Source organism: Lissotriton helveticus, chromosome 9 (assembly GCF_964261635.1).
Source record: "Lissotriton helveticus chromosome 9, aLisHel1.1, whole genome shotgun sequence".
NCBI classification, from domain to species: domain Eukaryota; kingdom Metazoa; phylum Chordata; class Amphibia; order Caudata; family Salamandridae; genus Lissotriton; species Lissotriton helveticus.
This window is the reverse complement of record NC_136070.1, coordinates 461,959,203-461,974,088: the sequence shown is the minus strand read 5'-3', so window position 1 is coordinate 461,974,088 and position 14,886 is coordinate 461,959,203. Positions and strand designations below refer to the sequence as shown.

Here is a 14,886-nt window from a genome sequence, read left to right as displayed (position 1 = left end):
TATCATCCCAGTGTGAATGCCAACTATACAAATTCATGCATACATCAGAGAAGTGCAGCAGGAACCAAAGGACAGCAGTTGAAATTTTTGATCCGTATTGGAAAGTACCATCTGTTGCATGGTATTCCCCCAGATTTTAGCGTTCAACACCTTTTGCGCTGGGCCAGGCACTTTGTGCACTTTACCCCTGCTTTCCAGAGATAGTGCTTGTGCACCCTCTTCAAAAAAATTGCATTTTCAATTGCTAGAATATGGTACTACATGTATCCAGGGCCTGAAACTGCACCGTACAGCACTCCTTGTGCCATCCACTAAAGTATCTCAGTAAAATCGGTCTCAAAGCCGGGCACCGCAGCCTGTCTTTGAGTAGCTTTAAACTGCCATTTTGATATGGCAAAATACACCTGCATTGCGGTCAGCATGAACTTTTGACTTTGTGTCCTGGTCCAGTGTGGCCAGTCACCAGCAGTTGGCACTTCCCACCTTTTGGCACTATTTTTACCTTAAATTCTAAAAACTCATTACTCCGCTTCTAGTGATTGGATTTTTTTTTGTTCTGAATGGTTCCTGTGTTGTGACTATATTACAGTTTGAGCACTACATATATACTTTATACATTCCCTCTAAGTTGAGCCGGACTGCTTGTGTGCCAAGCTATCGGAGGATTAAGCATAGGTTAATTTAGTGACTTTTGTTGTTCACCTGGACGAGGATTGTGAATATTTGAGGCTGACTTACACCCATCTCAACTAATACCCCAATTTCCCACAATTTCCCTAGAGAGAGTCTTAAACAGCATTTGTGAATTTGGTTTCAGTTACAGACTTCACTCATTCTTGTGGGGCACTTCAGCCACCTCAAAAGGCCAAGCTTCTTCACAAGTGTAAGAAAGAGCACTTTTTGAGTATTCCCTCCACTTTTGAGATTTAGTGTAGCATGAATTGAAATTCAGTACCAAAACATGTGCACTCTGTACCACTTTCACAGGGTAAAATGTGGATTTTCTGAGAGAAATTGCTGGAAACACCCTTATTTTATTAAAGACGTGGAGTTGAGTATTAATCTCTTAGGGATGTATTTTTCTAGCTGCCAGCCATCAATAAAAATAACCAGTATGCAAAAACTAGAATACCAAGTTGCATCTAGTTGCTGGACTGCAAACATTTGTTTAATTAAAAGTCGATAAATAGAGCTTAAAGCCTCCATCACTTCCTCTTTCTTTCTGCTTAAAACGTGTTCATCTTCTAGATAACAGAGTATAACACAAATAAAATGCAGACAGAACTGAGAAAGAAGACCAATATCCATCCTCCCAGTTCTCTAGAAACAATGAGGCAATTGGGAAACTGTTGATAGTGGAACTGTAATGTTAACAAAAACGGTATCCAAAATCAAATGGAGGGAATAACAAATATATTCACATTTCATTACACCAAGGTAGGATAATACTTTCCTCCATGGCTTTAATAAAATTAGGACTTCTCAACAAATATTCTTTGAAAATCTGCATTTTAGGTAAAGGCTGGAGGCTCACATCATGATTAAGGCAAATGAACCACTGATAAATACACATGATCAATTGTATTGTAGGAGAAACTTTTGAAGGTGGCTGCTGCTGAGCAATTAGCTACTTTAATGACTTCAAGTCTGGTTCCTGTCCAAACTGTGTTGCCATAACTCTTAGAGGAAGGGTCCCAGCAGGTAGACACGAGATCACCTGTGTGTGCCATCACTGATTGCACCCATCTGACTACAGGGGCTGAGGATAACAGAAGAATGAGGATTTATTACTGAAACCAATAAGTGGGTTGAATACATTTGTAGAGGACCTAAACAATCCTGGAAATATTTCGGACATCTCCCCTATAGTCTTGGGTGATCCAGGCAAGCAGGATACTCCATTGAAGTTGTCATTGTTTGTATTCACCTTGATTTGTAAACATGAACTCCTGTTGGAGTAAACTCTTAAAATGCTTTTATGCATAATATTGTTACATTTGCTGATTAGTGTCATCATGGCGCATACGGATTGTCAGACCAAACAGTAAACAGCCTTTATACTCGATTAACATCCCACTGACTAATGTATTTTGGAAAAGGTTTATTGAACACAATGACACAAAGAAGTTTACAAATGAATGGATGTTTGCCAACCGGTTTCTCGTCAATGCGTTTATGATGCTATGAAAAGCCTGAACTGTGGATGTTGACTGTTGTGTAGGGCTTACCTGATTACGTTTGATGTCCTAAATATTTGCTATGGAAGCAATAGATAATGAAGTGGGATTTGAGTTTGATCTTAAATACCAGAGAGACCATGCCGATTTGTAGCCTTGCATTGTACCTGGAGTATTTGCATCTTCCTTCTTTTCCAAATATGAATAAACCTTTAAGTAATGGATAGAGACATTGTAGAGCTCTGTAACAAAGGGGGATCCGGAAACACTGCATGGATTGAAGATGCTAGGAATCCCCACAATGCATGTTGTAAAGAGCTATTCAAGAGGAATTCAATAAATGAGAGATCACTGTGAGCGTGTGGTTGCTAATTTCCTTAGGCCTAGACCTAGGAGGGTGACTAGAAACTGCAAAGAGGAAAGCCAACTTCTACCATTTGAACAGAGGCTTCTGGTAAAATTTATATATAAGTGAGGCAGGAAGTGCTATATAAGTGGGATATTTAGTCACAAGAAAATTGCAGATATTTACCAAGGGAATGCCACCAATTATTATAGAAAACTGGATAAAAACAGCTCAGTAAAACACTCCTGGTCATCTTTGATTGGTAGTGGTTTATTTCACTCCTACAGTGGTCAGAAGCAGCAAGTACTGTCTGTGAAAAGCCGAATGTGTATTTTGCCATCTAACTGGCCCACAACTTGCATTGACTCAGGGACTCAAAAGGTTAAAGTGTCCAGCTGGTTCTTCCAGAGAGGATGGATGTATTCTTCAGATAGCATAGCACCACACTGAGATCCCTGGTCGGAAAGAGATCAGACCCTAGAAGTCTATTTGGGGACTAATGAGCCTACATACAACTCAGGATTTTTGATTTAAAGCATGAATTTTAGAAAGAACAAGTGGAAAAGAGGCAGTGCCTGCTCACGGATTCCATCTTCTGCTGTCTGCATTTTATGTGTTAACTTTCTTAGGAACCAGTGTGAGCAGATACACTTATCCCAGTGGTTTATGCACCCTCAATAGCCTAGAAAAATCAGGCTTGTTCTACTTGGTGCCCTTGGGCCAAAACTGAAGGTTTCAGTTGCAGCTAGAGTACAGCAAATCCTCAGTCAAGGGTCTCACCATTTGACTTCCAGAAAAAAGAGCATATGGAAAGCTTATAACCGGTGTAACGCACATGGCTAAACCACCCTCCAGCCTGAAATTGCAATTCAATGCTTTGTGTTCTCCTGGTATGCTTTTGCCATATGATTATTACATTTCATTGATTTCTCTAAATTGGTTTGGGAAATGCATTAAGTTCTTCTGACTTACTTATTTGGTACTCCTTAAACCCATCATGCCATTCTCTGGGGAAAGCCTGGTTCTAATGCCAAATCTACCATAAATTGAGCAGAATACACAGTGACCTGGGACATAACCTAACAAGTTTGTGTCTTATTAGACACCCCCCCATAACTGCATGCAGTTCAACAGCACTCCTCTGTAACCAATTTCTGGCCTCTCCATTGCCTTTTTTGTACAAAGCACTGTCTGGTGACGGCACTAACGATGTGACACCTAATTAAGCTGGATTAATAGATTCCTAGAGGGCTCTTTTCCTCAATCCATGTCTCTTACACAGGCATGTTTATCCCCTCTTTTATACTGCCATTAACATTGTAGAGGCACAAAACATACGCCCATGAAATGGTAGGTATTGCACAAGCATTCACAACCTTTTTCTGCAATACTGACTTCCTCTGGAATGCAAAAATCAGTTGACTAAGCCCAATGTGCTCAAGTTGTACTTGAGTAATGTACCCCCAGATCCCTTTTTGAATTTAGTATGTGTTGAAGTAAAACAAGGCAAAATATTTTTACAACAGGTATTTAATGTGGGGGGCTGTATCTTGTAAAGGTCACCCCACCGGCACAGCTCATGCAAGTTAGTCAGTTCGAGGAGAAGGAAGAGACTCCCATACATAACATTGTAGAAGGGTAGGCTATCAACAAAGGATTAACAAGAGACATCAGATAACAACCTTCACTTTGCTTGTAACTTGGAATTTCTCAAGGAGAAATAAACATGTTGCTGATACGTACCTGCCTATCTTAGCCCACTAAGGGGGGCTTACAGTAGCAAATAAATTTTTGCTCTAGGGATGTGTTAGACTTGGCTTTTTCACTGGGTTTACCCCAAAACTTTTTGGCCTCCTGTTTTTGACCCTGTTTATGTTGATTTTAGGACTCTGGGTACTTTACCACTGCTATTTAGTGCTAAAGTGCATATCAATCAATCAATCAGGGGGCCTATAAAGCGAGCTACTCACCCGTGAGGGTCTCAAGGCGCTCTCCTGGTAAATTTTGTAAATGGATTAGTGCTTCCATGTTTGGGTTATTTGATTTACTACTAAGTCCCTAGTATAGTACACTGTGTGCGCCCCGGGCCGGTAAATCAAATGCTGCTAGTGGGCCAGCAGCACTAATTGTGCCACCATAAATAAGGAGCCCTTCAAAGGGATCTCAGACCTGCCACTGCTGGGTCTGTGCGCAGTTGTGACTCCCATGTTGGCTTGGAAAGTACACCCACATGCAAAGCCCTAAGCTTTCCATTTATTACATGTGAGTCACCCCTAAGGTAGGCCCAAGTTACCCCTGTGGAGAGGGTGCAGTGTATGTGAAAGTAGAACATGTACTGATGTGTGGGACATGTCCTCATAGTGAAATACAGTGTATTTTGTTTTTGACTGTGGAAAGGTTATCTGTCCTATAGGATAGAATGGGAGTTTATTTATATCATCATATAAGTATACCTTTCCATTGGGACAAAATAGACAGTTGGAGGGTAGTATGCCTGAACTCCGAATATAAAAAAAGAGGATTCTTATATTGTTTGTTAAAAAATACCACCTATAGAAAGTGGGTATTTCCTTTCTTAGCCATCCTATGTGCCTCTGCCAGTTTTTGGATGGAATATTTGGCTTTGGAGTGGCAAGGACTGTAGACAGCCATGGGGGGAGGGGTGGTCAAGGTGTATCCTGCCTTTCCTGGATGAGTCAAGGTTGGGCTGAATAGACCTGGGCTGCATTCAGAGTAGTGGGAGGTGTTTCACTAGCACCGAAATAGGCATGGTTTGGATTTAGAGTAAAATGTAGTGCTTATATAGCGCACGAATCACCCCCGAAGGTGTCTCAAGGCGCTGTACACATACCGCTGTGGAACCCTTACTGGCCTTTCCCTGTGAAGTGCCCACTCCTGGGCACCCCCAAGGTGAAGCCAGGCATCCTAGCGCTGTTGGGGCCGTTGTGGAGATTAAGCAAGCTATTGCCCAGAGTTGCAGAGTGGGACCCATGATTAGAATAGGCACCGAGGCGAGAATTATCAGGTCTGGGGAAAATTGAGCCCAAGACCAGCCGAGGCGGGAATTGAACCCTGGTCCGGGCCTGACCTCTGCATCAGGGTCTGCCGCTCTAACCATTGAGCCACACTTCTCCACAGAGTGGTAGGAGGAGAACAACAAGGACCGCAACACCGCCGCCCTGCTGGACAACCTCGGACTCAAGCAACTAGTCAACACCCCCACCCACTACGCCGGCCACACGCTTGATCCCGTCTTCTCATCCAGCAAGCACATCACCTTCAGCCACTCCACCGGACTCCATTGGACCGACCACAGCTGCGTCCACTTCAGCTTCAGAAGAACCATGACCCACCACCACCCGCAACAGGTTCCTCACAGGAGCTGGAGCAAGATCACCGCCGACCAGCTCACCACCTCCCTCAGCCAGAACCCACCCGCCAGCACAACGGACCCCAACGAAGCAGCCCGCAACTTCACGCAGTGGTTGACCGCCTGCGCCGACGACCTCGCACCACTGAAGAACCCTTCCAGCAGACCCAGAAGCAAGAAGGCCTCCTGGTTCACCGACGAACTCAAGGACTCCAAGAAGACCTGCCGCACCCTCGAGAAAGCCTAGCTCCTCGACCAGACCACTGACAACATGACCGCCCTCACACACGCCACCCGCAAGCACCACCAGCTTATCCGCACCACCAAGGAGAAATCACTGAAGGAACGACTGGACAACAACACCCACAACAGCAAGGAACTCTTCAGCATTGTCAGGGAGTTCTCCAACCCCAGCACCGGCAACAACGACATCTCTCCATCTCAAGATCTCTGCAACTCTCTCGCCTCGTTCTTCCACCGCAAGATCGCCGACATCCACAACAGCTTCGGCGCACCATCCACGCACCCAACCGGAGAACCAACGCCCCCCACCGCCACCCTCCGCACCTGGACCATGGTGACCACCGAAGACACAGCCCGCACGATGAACACCATCCACTCCGGATCTCCAACCGACCCCTGCCCCCACCACGTCTTCAACAAGGCGGACTCCACCATCGCACCCCAACTCCGGAACATCATCAACACCTCCTTCGACACCGCCACCTTCCCGGAGAGCTGGAAGCAGGCCGAGATCAGCGCCCTACTGAAGAAACCAACAGCGGACCCCACCGACCTCAAGAACTTCCGCCCCATCTTGCTCCTCCCTTTTCCTGCCAAAGTCATCGAGAATATCGTCAATAGACAGCTTGCCACCTTCCTCGAGACGAACGGATCCCTCGACCCCTCGCAGTCCAGTTTCAGAGCCAACCACAGCACCGAGACCGCCCTCATCGCAGCCACCGATGACATCCGAGCCCTGCTCGACAACGAGGAAACAGCGGCACTCATCCTCCTGGACCTCTCTGCAGCGTTTGACACAGTCTGCCACCGCACCCTAGTTCAACGCCTCAACAACATCGGCATCCAAGAGAAGGCACTGGAGTGGATCATCTCTTTCCTCGCCGGAAGAACCCAGAGAGTCCGCCTCCACCCGTTCAGATCCGAGGCCACCGAAGTCATCTGCGGCGTTCCGCAAGGATCATCACTCAGCCCCACCCTCTTCAACGTCTACATGAGACCTCTTGCAACCATCGCACGCCAACACAACCTCAACATCCTCACCTACGCCGACGACACCCAGCTGATCCTCTCCCTCACCAGAGACCCCAACACCGCTAGAACCAGCCTACACGAAGGGATGAAAGACGTCGCCGAGTGGATGAAGAACAGCCGCCTGAAACTGAACTCTGACAAGATGGAAGTCCTCATCCTGGGACCATCACCCTCCGCCTGGGACGACTCCTGGTGGCCCCCCACCCTGGGCAGCGCACCCAAACCTACGGACCACGCACGCAACCTGGGCTTCATCCTGGACTCCTCCCTCTCGATGACCAGACAAGTCAACGCCGTCTCCTCATCATGCTTCCACACCCTTCGCATGCTCCGCAAGATCTTCCGATGGATTCCGACCGAAACCAGGAAGACGGTCACCCAGGCACTCGTCACCAGCCGACTGGACTACGGAAACACCCTCTACGCCGGAACCACAGCCAAGCTACAGAAAAGACTCCAACGCATCCAGAACGCCTCCGCCCGACTCATCCTGGACATCCCCCGACGCAGCCACATCTCTGGCCACCTGAGGGACCTGCACTGGCTCCCCGTCAACAAGAGGATCACGTTCAGGCTCTTCACCCACGCACACAAGTCTCTCCACGACCTGGGCCCCAAGTACCTCAACGACCGCCTGACATTCTACACGCCCACCCGCCAGCTACGATCCACCAGCCTCGCCCTCGCCGCCGTACCACGCATCTGAAGATCCACCGCCGGAGGCAGATCCTTCTCCTCCCTGGCGGCCAAGACCTGGAACTCCCTCCCCACCCACCTTCGGCTGACCCAGGACCATCTCGCCTTCAGGAGACAACTCAAGACCTGGCTGTTCGAGCAGTAACGGACCCCCCCCCCCCCCCAAGCGCCTTGAGACCCTTCCGGGTGAGTAGTGCGCTATACAAGTGTTATGATTGATTGATTGATTGATTTCCCTTGCACCTGAATAGGCCCGTCTCCCTTGCACAAGGTTGAATATTGGGACCCAGAACTTTACATTACTGCCAAACTAAGGAACCTGCCAGGAACAAGGGCTGGAAAAGCTGTCTGAAGGAACTGCCACTTTGCTGCATGCTTTGCTGTGTTGGCCTGCTGCTTGCTTCTTCTGTCATGGGCAGGGAAAGTACTAGATTAAACTTTCCTCATCCTGCTGTTAGAGTTTACTTCGAGGGTTTGAAGTAGAGCGTGCCTCCTGTTGGAAGTCTCAAGGAGATAAAATATTTCATAGTACTTGCTTGTATCAAGGAACCTGCCAAAAGGAAGAGCTTGAAGAACTGGCAGGAGGCGTACTGCCCCTTCGCTGTGTTGTTGGTTTGCTGGGTTGGCTTGCAGTTGCTGCTTCGGTCTTGGGCAGTGAAAGGACTGGACTTTCTCAAACATGTTGCCGAGTATCTCCAAGGGATAGAAAAGGGTTCACCCAAACGAAGTCACTGGGACCTGGGTAACGCAAGTACTGAGGAAAGGGGTCCCAGCAATGAGTAACAAATTCAGACAATGAAATAATAATAAGAAAACTCAATTAGCCTGCATTGTTGTTTATTCACAATGTGGGTGTATGCTAATTATCATCAGTTTAAATACAAAATCACAAAATAGTTATAGTGCCCCTGGAAGGGAGGGAAGTGGTATAGTGCAAGGTGGTGTGGGTATAGGACAGTGACAATATAAAAACCGGCCAAACGGCCTCACTGTACTACGTATCAAAGTCCAAACATAGATACAACAAAAGACCGTAGGTTCAATAAATCATTTCGCAATAATCATGCTCCACATATCACAATAAATGACCAAATCATGGGGTGAAGCTGAATAAACATAAAAGCTGTCGACGTTTCGACCCTCTAATAATTGCAGGTGTTAGTTCTATCCTTGCGTCGGGGTCTTCATCAGGACGGGCGCGGGGCAGGCAACCTATTTAATGAACAATGAGTTTGCATTTTACAAAAAGTTATAATGCATGAGTCAAAGTATCTCCAAGGGCTTGAAGTAGAGCTTGCCTCCTGTTCTGAAGTCTCAGGACCGCAAAGACTTCACCGACCTCTGGGTACTGCCTCTGAACTGTGGTTTCAGTTGCCACAGAGGGGGGAAAGCAGCTGACTCAGTCACTGGTTCCGTGTCCTGAAGGCACCACAGAGGGCACCGCTGCATCTCGCACCGCAACCCTGGTCTTAACAGCAATGACGACAGAGCCGCTGCTTGCTCCGTGACCTGTGAGCACTGCACTACACATTGCCTCACTTCACTCTGTGCTCTCACTGACATCACTGCTTGCTGACCGTGACACATGTGACCACACCGTGGTTTGGGGACACCACTCTTAAGTTACACAACGCACCGCCCGTCCCACACCAGTCTGGGCTGACTGATGCCAGCTCCCATCAACCACACTGTTGCCTGCAGCGTGACTTGTCAGCACTGCGACGAGCACCGCCTCACTCTGCACCACAACCATGATCTCACTGACACTGCTTCACATCGCAACCGCGACAGTTACCATGACTGGCCTGCACCAACGCGGTCGGCCGGAACCAAAGGCACTGTTTACGAGTCTGCTGACACTAAAGCCAGCCCCCACCTGCGCGGTCAGCTGGAACTGTTGGATTCAGCAATTTTCAACACCACAGTAGCCCCAGATGGATGTAATGACTTCAAAGAACTGCATTGCAAAGAACCGATTTTTAATTACTATATGTTGGTCTTTTATTGTTTTGGTCTGGTTTGCACAGATAAATATTAGTTATTTTTCTAAAACTGGTGTGGTATCCTTTTCTAGTGTTTTCACTGTATTACTGTTCTTTATGTGCTACTGCTGTACACACTGCCTCTGAGAGAAGCCTGACTGCTTGGTGTCAAGCCAAGGGGAGTGTATCCCCTTATCCCAACTAGAAGGAAGGGCCCCTATTTGAAGAAAGGTGCAACCTATTGCCAACTAGAGACCCCATTTCTAACAGAATGCATATGAGATATATGAGTTATTGTAATGGGACACTGCAGATAGAACCTTCTATAGCGTTATACTCCATGCCTCATTCTAATGTCTAAAGAAACAGCAGAGTGCTGCTTGTTACTGGGGATACATTTAATTTACGACTAAATACTAATGGGATTAGGATAGAACTTATAAAGTGCACATAGTTTTGGGGCCAATCTTCCTGAATTACAGCTTACAACATTTCAGGTCCCTGTGGCTGTTTGTTTGCAGAGGACACCTTCACCAGCATTGATTGAACAATTGCATCTAGATGCCTATAACAACTCCAAGTTGTTAATTCCATGAATTGTCCTGAGCCTTACTTGGACATACTGATCAGAAATTTCCAATTGACCCAACATTCCATGGGCTCATGAAAAGTCATATCTTTAGCGTAGTGCCGGAATGATGCAAGAACCGGGGCATCAGTAACACCATCAATCAACCAGAACATTGAGCTGCACTCTCTGCCAAACTTGTAGCATACTGGAGGGGTAATTTAAAATATAGCTTAAAACTTACTGATCTTTCCAGAATGCCGTTTTTGCCTTTTAGCCTCATCCTCTGTGGCTTGCTTCTTCCTCTTCTCTGCCTTTACAGCTTGAGCCAGCCGGTCTTTGTTGTCCTACAAGTACAATTTGTAGAGAGCATGGATACATGGAGATGAAGATGCAGAAGTAAAAAGGGATTCAAACAACAGTTTCTATGAAAAAGAATGTTTAAGTGTGCAACGGTTGATAACTCTTTAACAATTGCACATTACTTCATGATTAAGCAATGCAACATTGTGAAGTACAAGGCCCTGCTAATAAAACTATAACTCCGCATCAATCAAAACTCCAGTTTCTAAAGAGGAGGATCACAAATGTACCTTGCTCTTAGCATGAATAGAAAGGGTATACAATTGATTATTATTTAGGAAACTCTTACAAAATTAATCAAAAGCTACTTTTGTTAGAGAAATAAATATCAACTGAATTTCAAAATGCTAATGAAAGGAGCTCGACTGCCCTTGGGATCGGTCATGACCTCCTTTTCATTTCCTTCTGGAAAGATATTTTTCCTGTGGGGTTACTCAATATTTCAACTATCTCAGGCAGACAAATCATTGAGTGAAACAGCATGTGGCCCGTCATAGCCTATGCTGACCAATCAATCGTTTCTGCAGACAGATTCACCATCAGGAAATGTCGCTTGCTCAAGCTGATTTGAGCTGTTTTGGCAAGGCAACTTACTGGTGAGAGTGTTGGTGCCAATCGCAAAATTCTCTTGTTATAAAATAAAATAGGGCGGACAAGGCATTTAAGTTCTTGAAATGTCAGCGTGATAGATTTCCACTCAACGGAAAGAAACGGCTCGGTGTGATTCATGTTGGATAATCTTGAATTATTCCTCCCTGTGTAAGGAAAAGGCAACCCACTTACTTGCTGAGCGGAATACTGTGTACTGAATGGAAGGTCCGCTATGGCTGTTCTCACATAAAACAGGACAAACCGGTATTGAGCCTATGAGTTATGCCTTTTTACTGTGCCTAGAAGACTCTCTAAAATATATTTGAAGGTGTGAGCCACAGATATATTGCTGACAATTACACAGTACTGGCTGCAAGGTATGTGCATGGATAGTTTCTATTGGTCATTTATATAGGATTTTAACTGGGTGGAAATGTGCTGAGTCTTACACGGAATATACATATTCTTTTATACTTTTACTTCACTATAAATTCTATCAGGCACTGTCGAAATGTAATTATTTTGTATTTAATAGAATTTGCTCATAAAATGTACTTTGCATGCGTTATATATTTATTATCCCAAAAAAAGGATAATGGTAATTTTAGGGCTTCATATATGAAACTAACGCCATGCAATGCAAACTTTGGGCCACTTGACTGAATAGGCTTTTAGGATCACAAATCTCATTGACCAGGTAAGAGATTTTCACTTCATGGAACATGTAGGACTAAGATTACTGCCAGGGAATCTGTGCCTGTTCATGGTCTCAATCTCCTGTTGCATATTTCTAAGGACTTCTGATTTTCAACTGATACATGGTAACCAACGTTCAGCTGTACAGAGTTAATTCCCTGAAGAGCAGCCAGTGGCTGTCATGCCCCAGTCTCCCTAGCCATGAAGGAAAAAATTGCAGGACCCCCTTGAAAGCGTCATGTGGAAGATCAGACAAAAACGCCTTGAACACATACCTTTAGTATCTATGCCTGAAGTTGTGGTAGTCTGAAGATAGCACCAGCCTCAAAGCAGTGCATGGCCATGATATTGAAACTCCATCGAAGGACAATCAACACAGGTTTTCAACCCACATAGTTTAAGGTACAATAACTTTCCTTAGCAGATCAATCTTCTATGTCTGGACATCTCTTACCCTGTAATACCATCTTGACTATGGTCCTTGTCCAGCAATAAATGTAATTATTGCTTTTATAAAGCACTCTGTCACCAGCTAGTGTCCTGCCGCTTGCCATATCTTCTTAGAGAACATACAGAAAGCAAAAAGAGCAAGAGAAGCCGGAAAATAAATCCAGGCTCTAGGGAGACACAGCTCTGCACCTGTTACTTTGGAAAGAGCCAGGTCTTAATTGCCTTCCTAACTTTTAATAGGTCAGTAATTGTTTTTAAGGCAGGAAGCAGACAATTCCAGAGCTTAACTGCTCGAACCATAAAAGTCCTGCAACCTTGCCTACATTTCATAAAATTATGCTCTCAAAACAAATTTGCAGATGCAGAGCAAAGTGGTCTATTGGGAAAATATCTTTTCAATCTACTTTGCAAACGATCAGTGCCTATCTCATGGAAGGCTTTGAAGGCCAGGCAAAGAGATTTGAACTGTATTCTTTGCTTAAGTGGCAGCCAATGTAGCCCCTCGAGTGCCAGGAAAGCAGAGGCTCTCCGAGATCTGTTCAGAGCAAGTTTTGCTGCTTCAATCTGCACCCTTGACAAACTATGCAAGAGATAATCTGGTGCATTCAAAAGAAGAGCATTACAATTGTCCTGGCGGCTAAGCACAACGTTGGAACCACCAAAGCTCTAGAGGTGGATTTGATGCATTGGCAACATTTTCCGAAGATTTTTCAGGAGCTCAAATCACACTGCCTTCCTCTTACAAGGCTTTATTCGGCCGTAGGCCATCAAAGTTGCAAAAAGACAATTTAAAAGATTTAAAAAGATGTACAATACATTGTTTAACGATAATACAGTCACATTCATTAGTCTACATAGATAACACTTCAAAAATCCAATTATAAAAAATTTAGCAAGAGTAAACTTCCAAAGCCAAAACCTTAAACTGTCCGTCATGTCTGAGAATAAGATTCATACATAATATTTGGATAAAGATTGGTTTAAAAATGTTATTCCAAAACCAATGACATAATTCCTAATTTGGTACACAGATTATAGTAGTTTATGTTCTACCCCAACACCATAACCTTTGTACATCAGTTGTCTTAAAAACTGTATCATGATTGTATATGATATATTCAATAATACAGCAAGAAAAAAAGTTTAAAAACCCTTAAAACATAGTATTTGGAGGGAAATCTTTTATGCCTTCATCTTATTTACATGGCTTTCCAAGCTAAACTTATGATCAAAGGTAACTCCCAGATTCTGAACTGTATTCACAAGTGCTAAAGCCCCCATAAACACCTCTGGACAGAAATTGGAGGGAAGAGCTTCTGGGACATTATGAGTAGTACATTGGAGTAGCTCTGTCTTAACCCACTTTAAACTTCAGTGAGTTACACCTAAGCCAGTGACTGATCTTGATCATGCAATCATGAAACGAAGAAAGCTCTTGATTACCAGCTAGGGAGACAAAAAACTGGGTATCGTCAGCGTAGATGACCAGGGTCACTATATGAGATTTAATAATTCTAATCAGTGGAGCCATATAGTTGTTAAACAGGATCGGGCTGATGGCAGAACCCTGTCACACTCTCTGGTTAATAGCCCAAGCCTGGGAGTGATGGGGAGGAAGAGCCACTGCCTGACTTCAGCTCCGAAGAAACGAGCGGAACCATTGAAAGGCCGGTCGGGACACCCCCAATAGATTCTAGCCAAGCTAAAGAGAAAGAACTGGACTTGCTGAGCCACAGTATAGCCAAAACGACTTTTCCCAAAAAGTCATGCCAATACTGCTGTCTTACCTAGTTTCAGGGGATCTTGAACTGGGTTCAATGAGTGACTTGACGGTTTAGTAAAATAAAAATAGAAATAGATTAACAACGAGAATTTTTCTTCCTTTTCTCTAATTAAATGGCTACAATAATTTTTCTGTGGATTACTCTTATTCCAATATCCTTGACGTTTGAGTGAAATTTAGAAAATGCATTTTTACAATTATATCCACATTTTTAGCCAAAGATTGTATTTTTTTACAGACTTCAATTGCATTTGCTGTATCCTGCAATCCAGTACTTTTCACGTTTAAGACTGGGGCCTAGACTACACCACCACAAGGAGATCCCAAGGAGAAATTACAGAGCTCATTTGGCCAACTTTTATTTCTAAATTGTTAAAAGACTATCAAGTCTCTGGGCCATCTTGAACTTCCTGTCGGTGACTCATGCACGACGGTGCAGCCAAAACAACTGAGTAGGATAATATTGGAGTAAAATTATGAAAAACACTTCAAAAGACCAACATGGGAATAGGGGGGGCTGCAGTCCTACAAGGTATCACCTACTGGTGGAAGCTGAAAAAGGAACAGCAAAATTCAATTTAGCAGATGC

General features: G+C 44.7%; 1 protein-coding gene across 3 annotated transcripts in view; it reads right to left on the bottom strand.

The window, feature by feature from the left end:
* LOC144782789 (inverted formin-2-like) overlaps positions 1-14,886 on the bottom strand; it is a 410,221-nt gene that overhangs the window by 14,574 nt on the left and 380,761 nt on the right. For all 3 annotated transcript variants that reach the window (XM_078662079.1, XM_078662081.1, XM_078662080.1), the window contains one exon: positions 10,659-10,761. In XM_078662079.1, the coding sequence (XP_078518205.1) occupies positions 10,659-10,761 (103 nt within the window). The remainder of the gene's footprint in view (positions 1-10,658; positions 10,762-14,886) is intronic.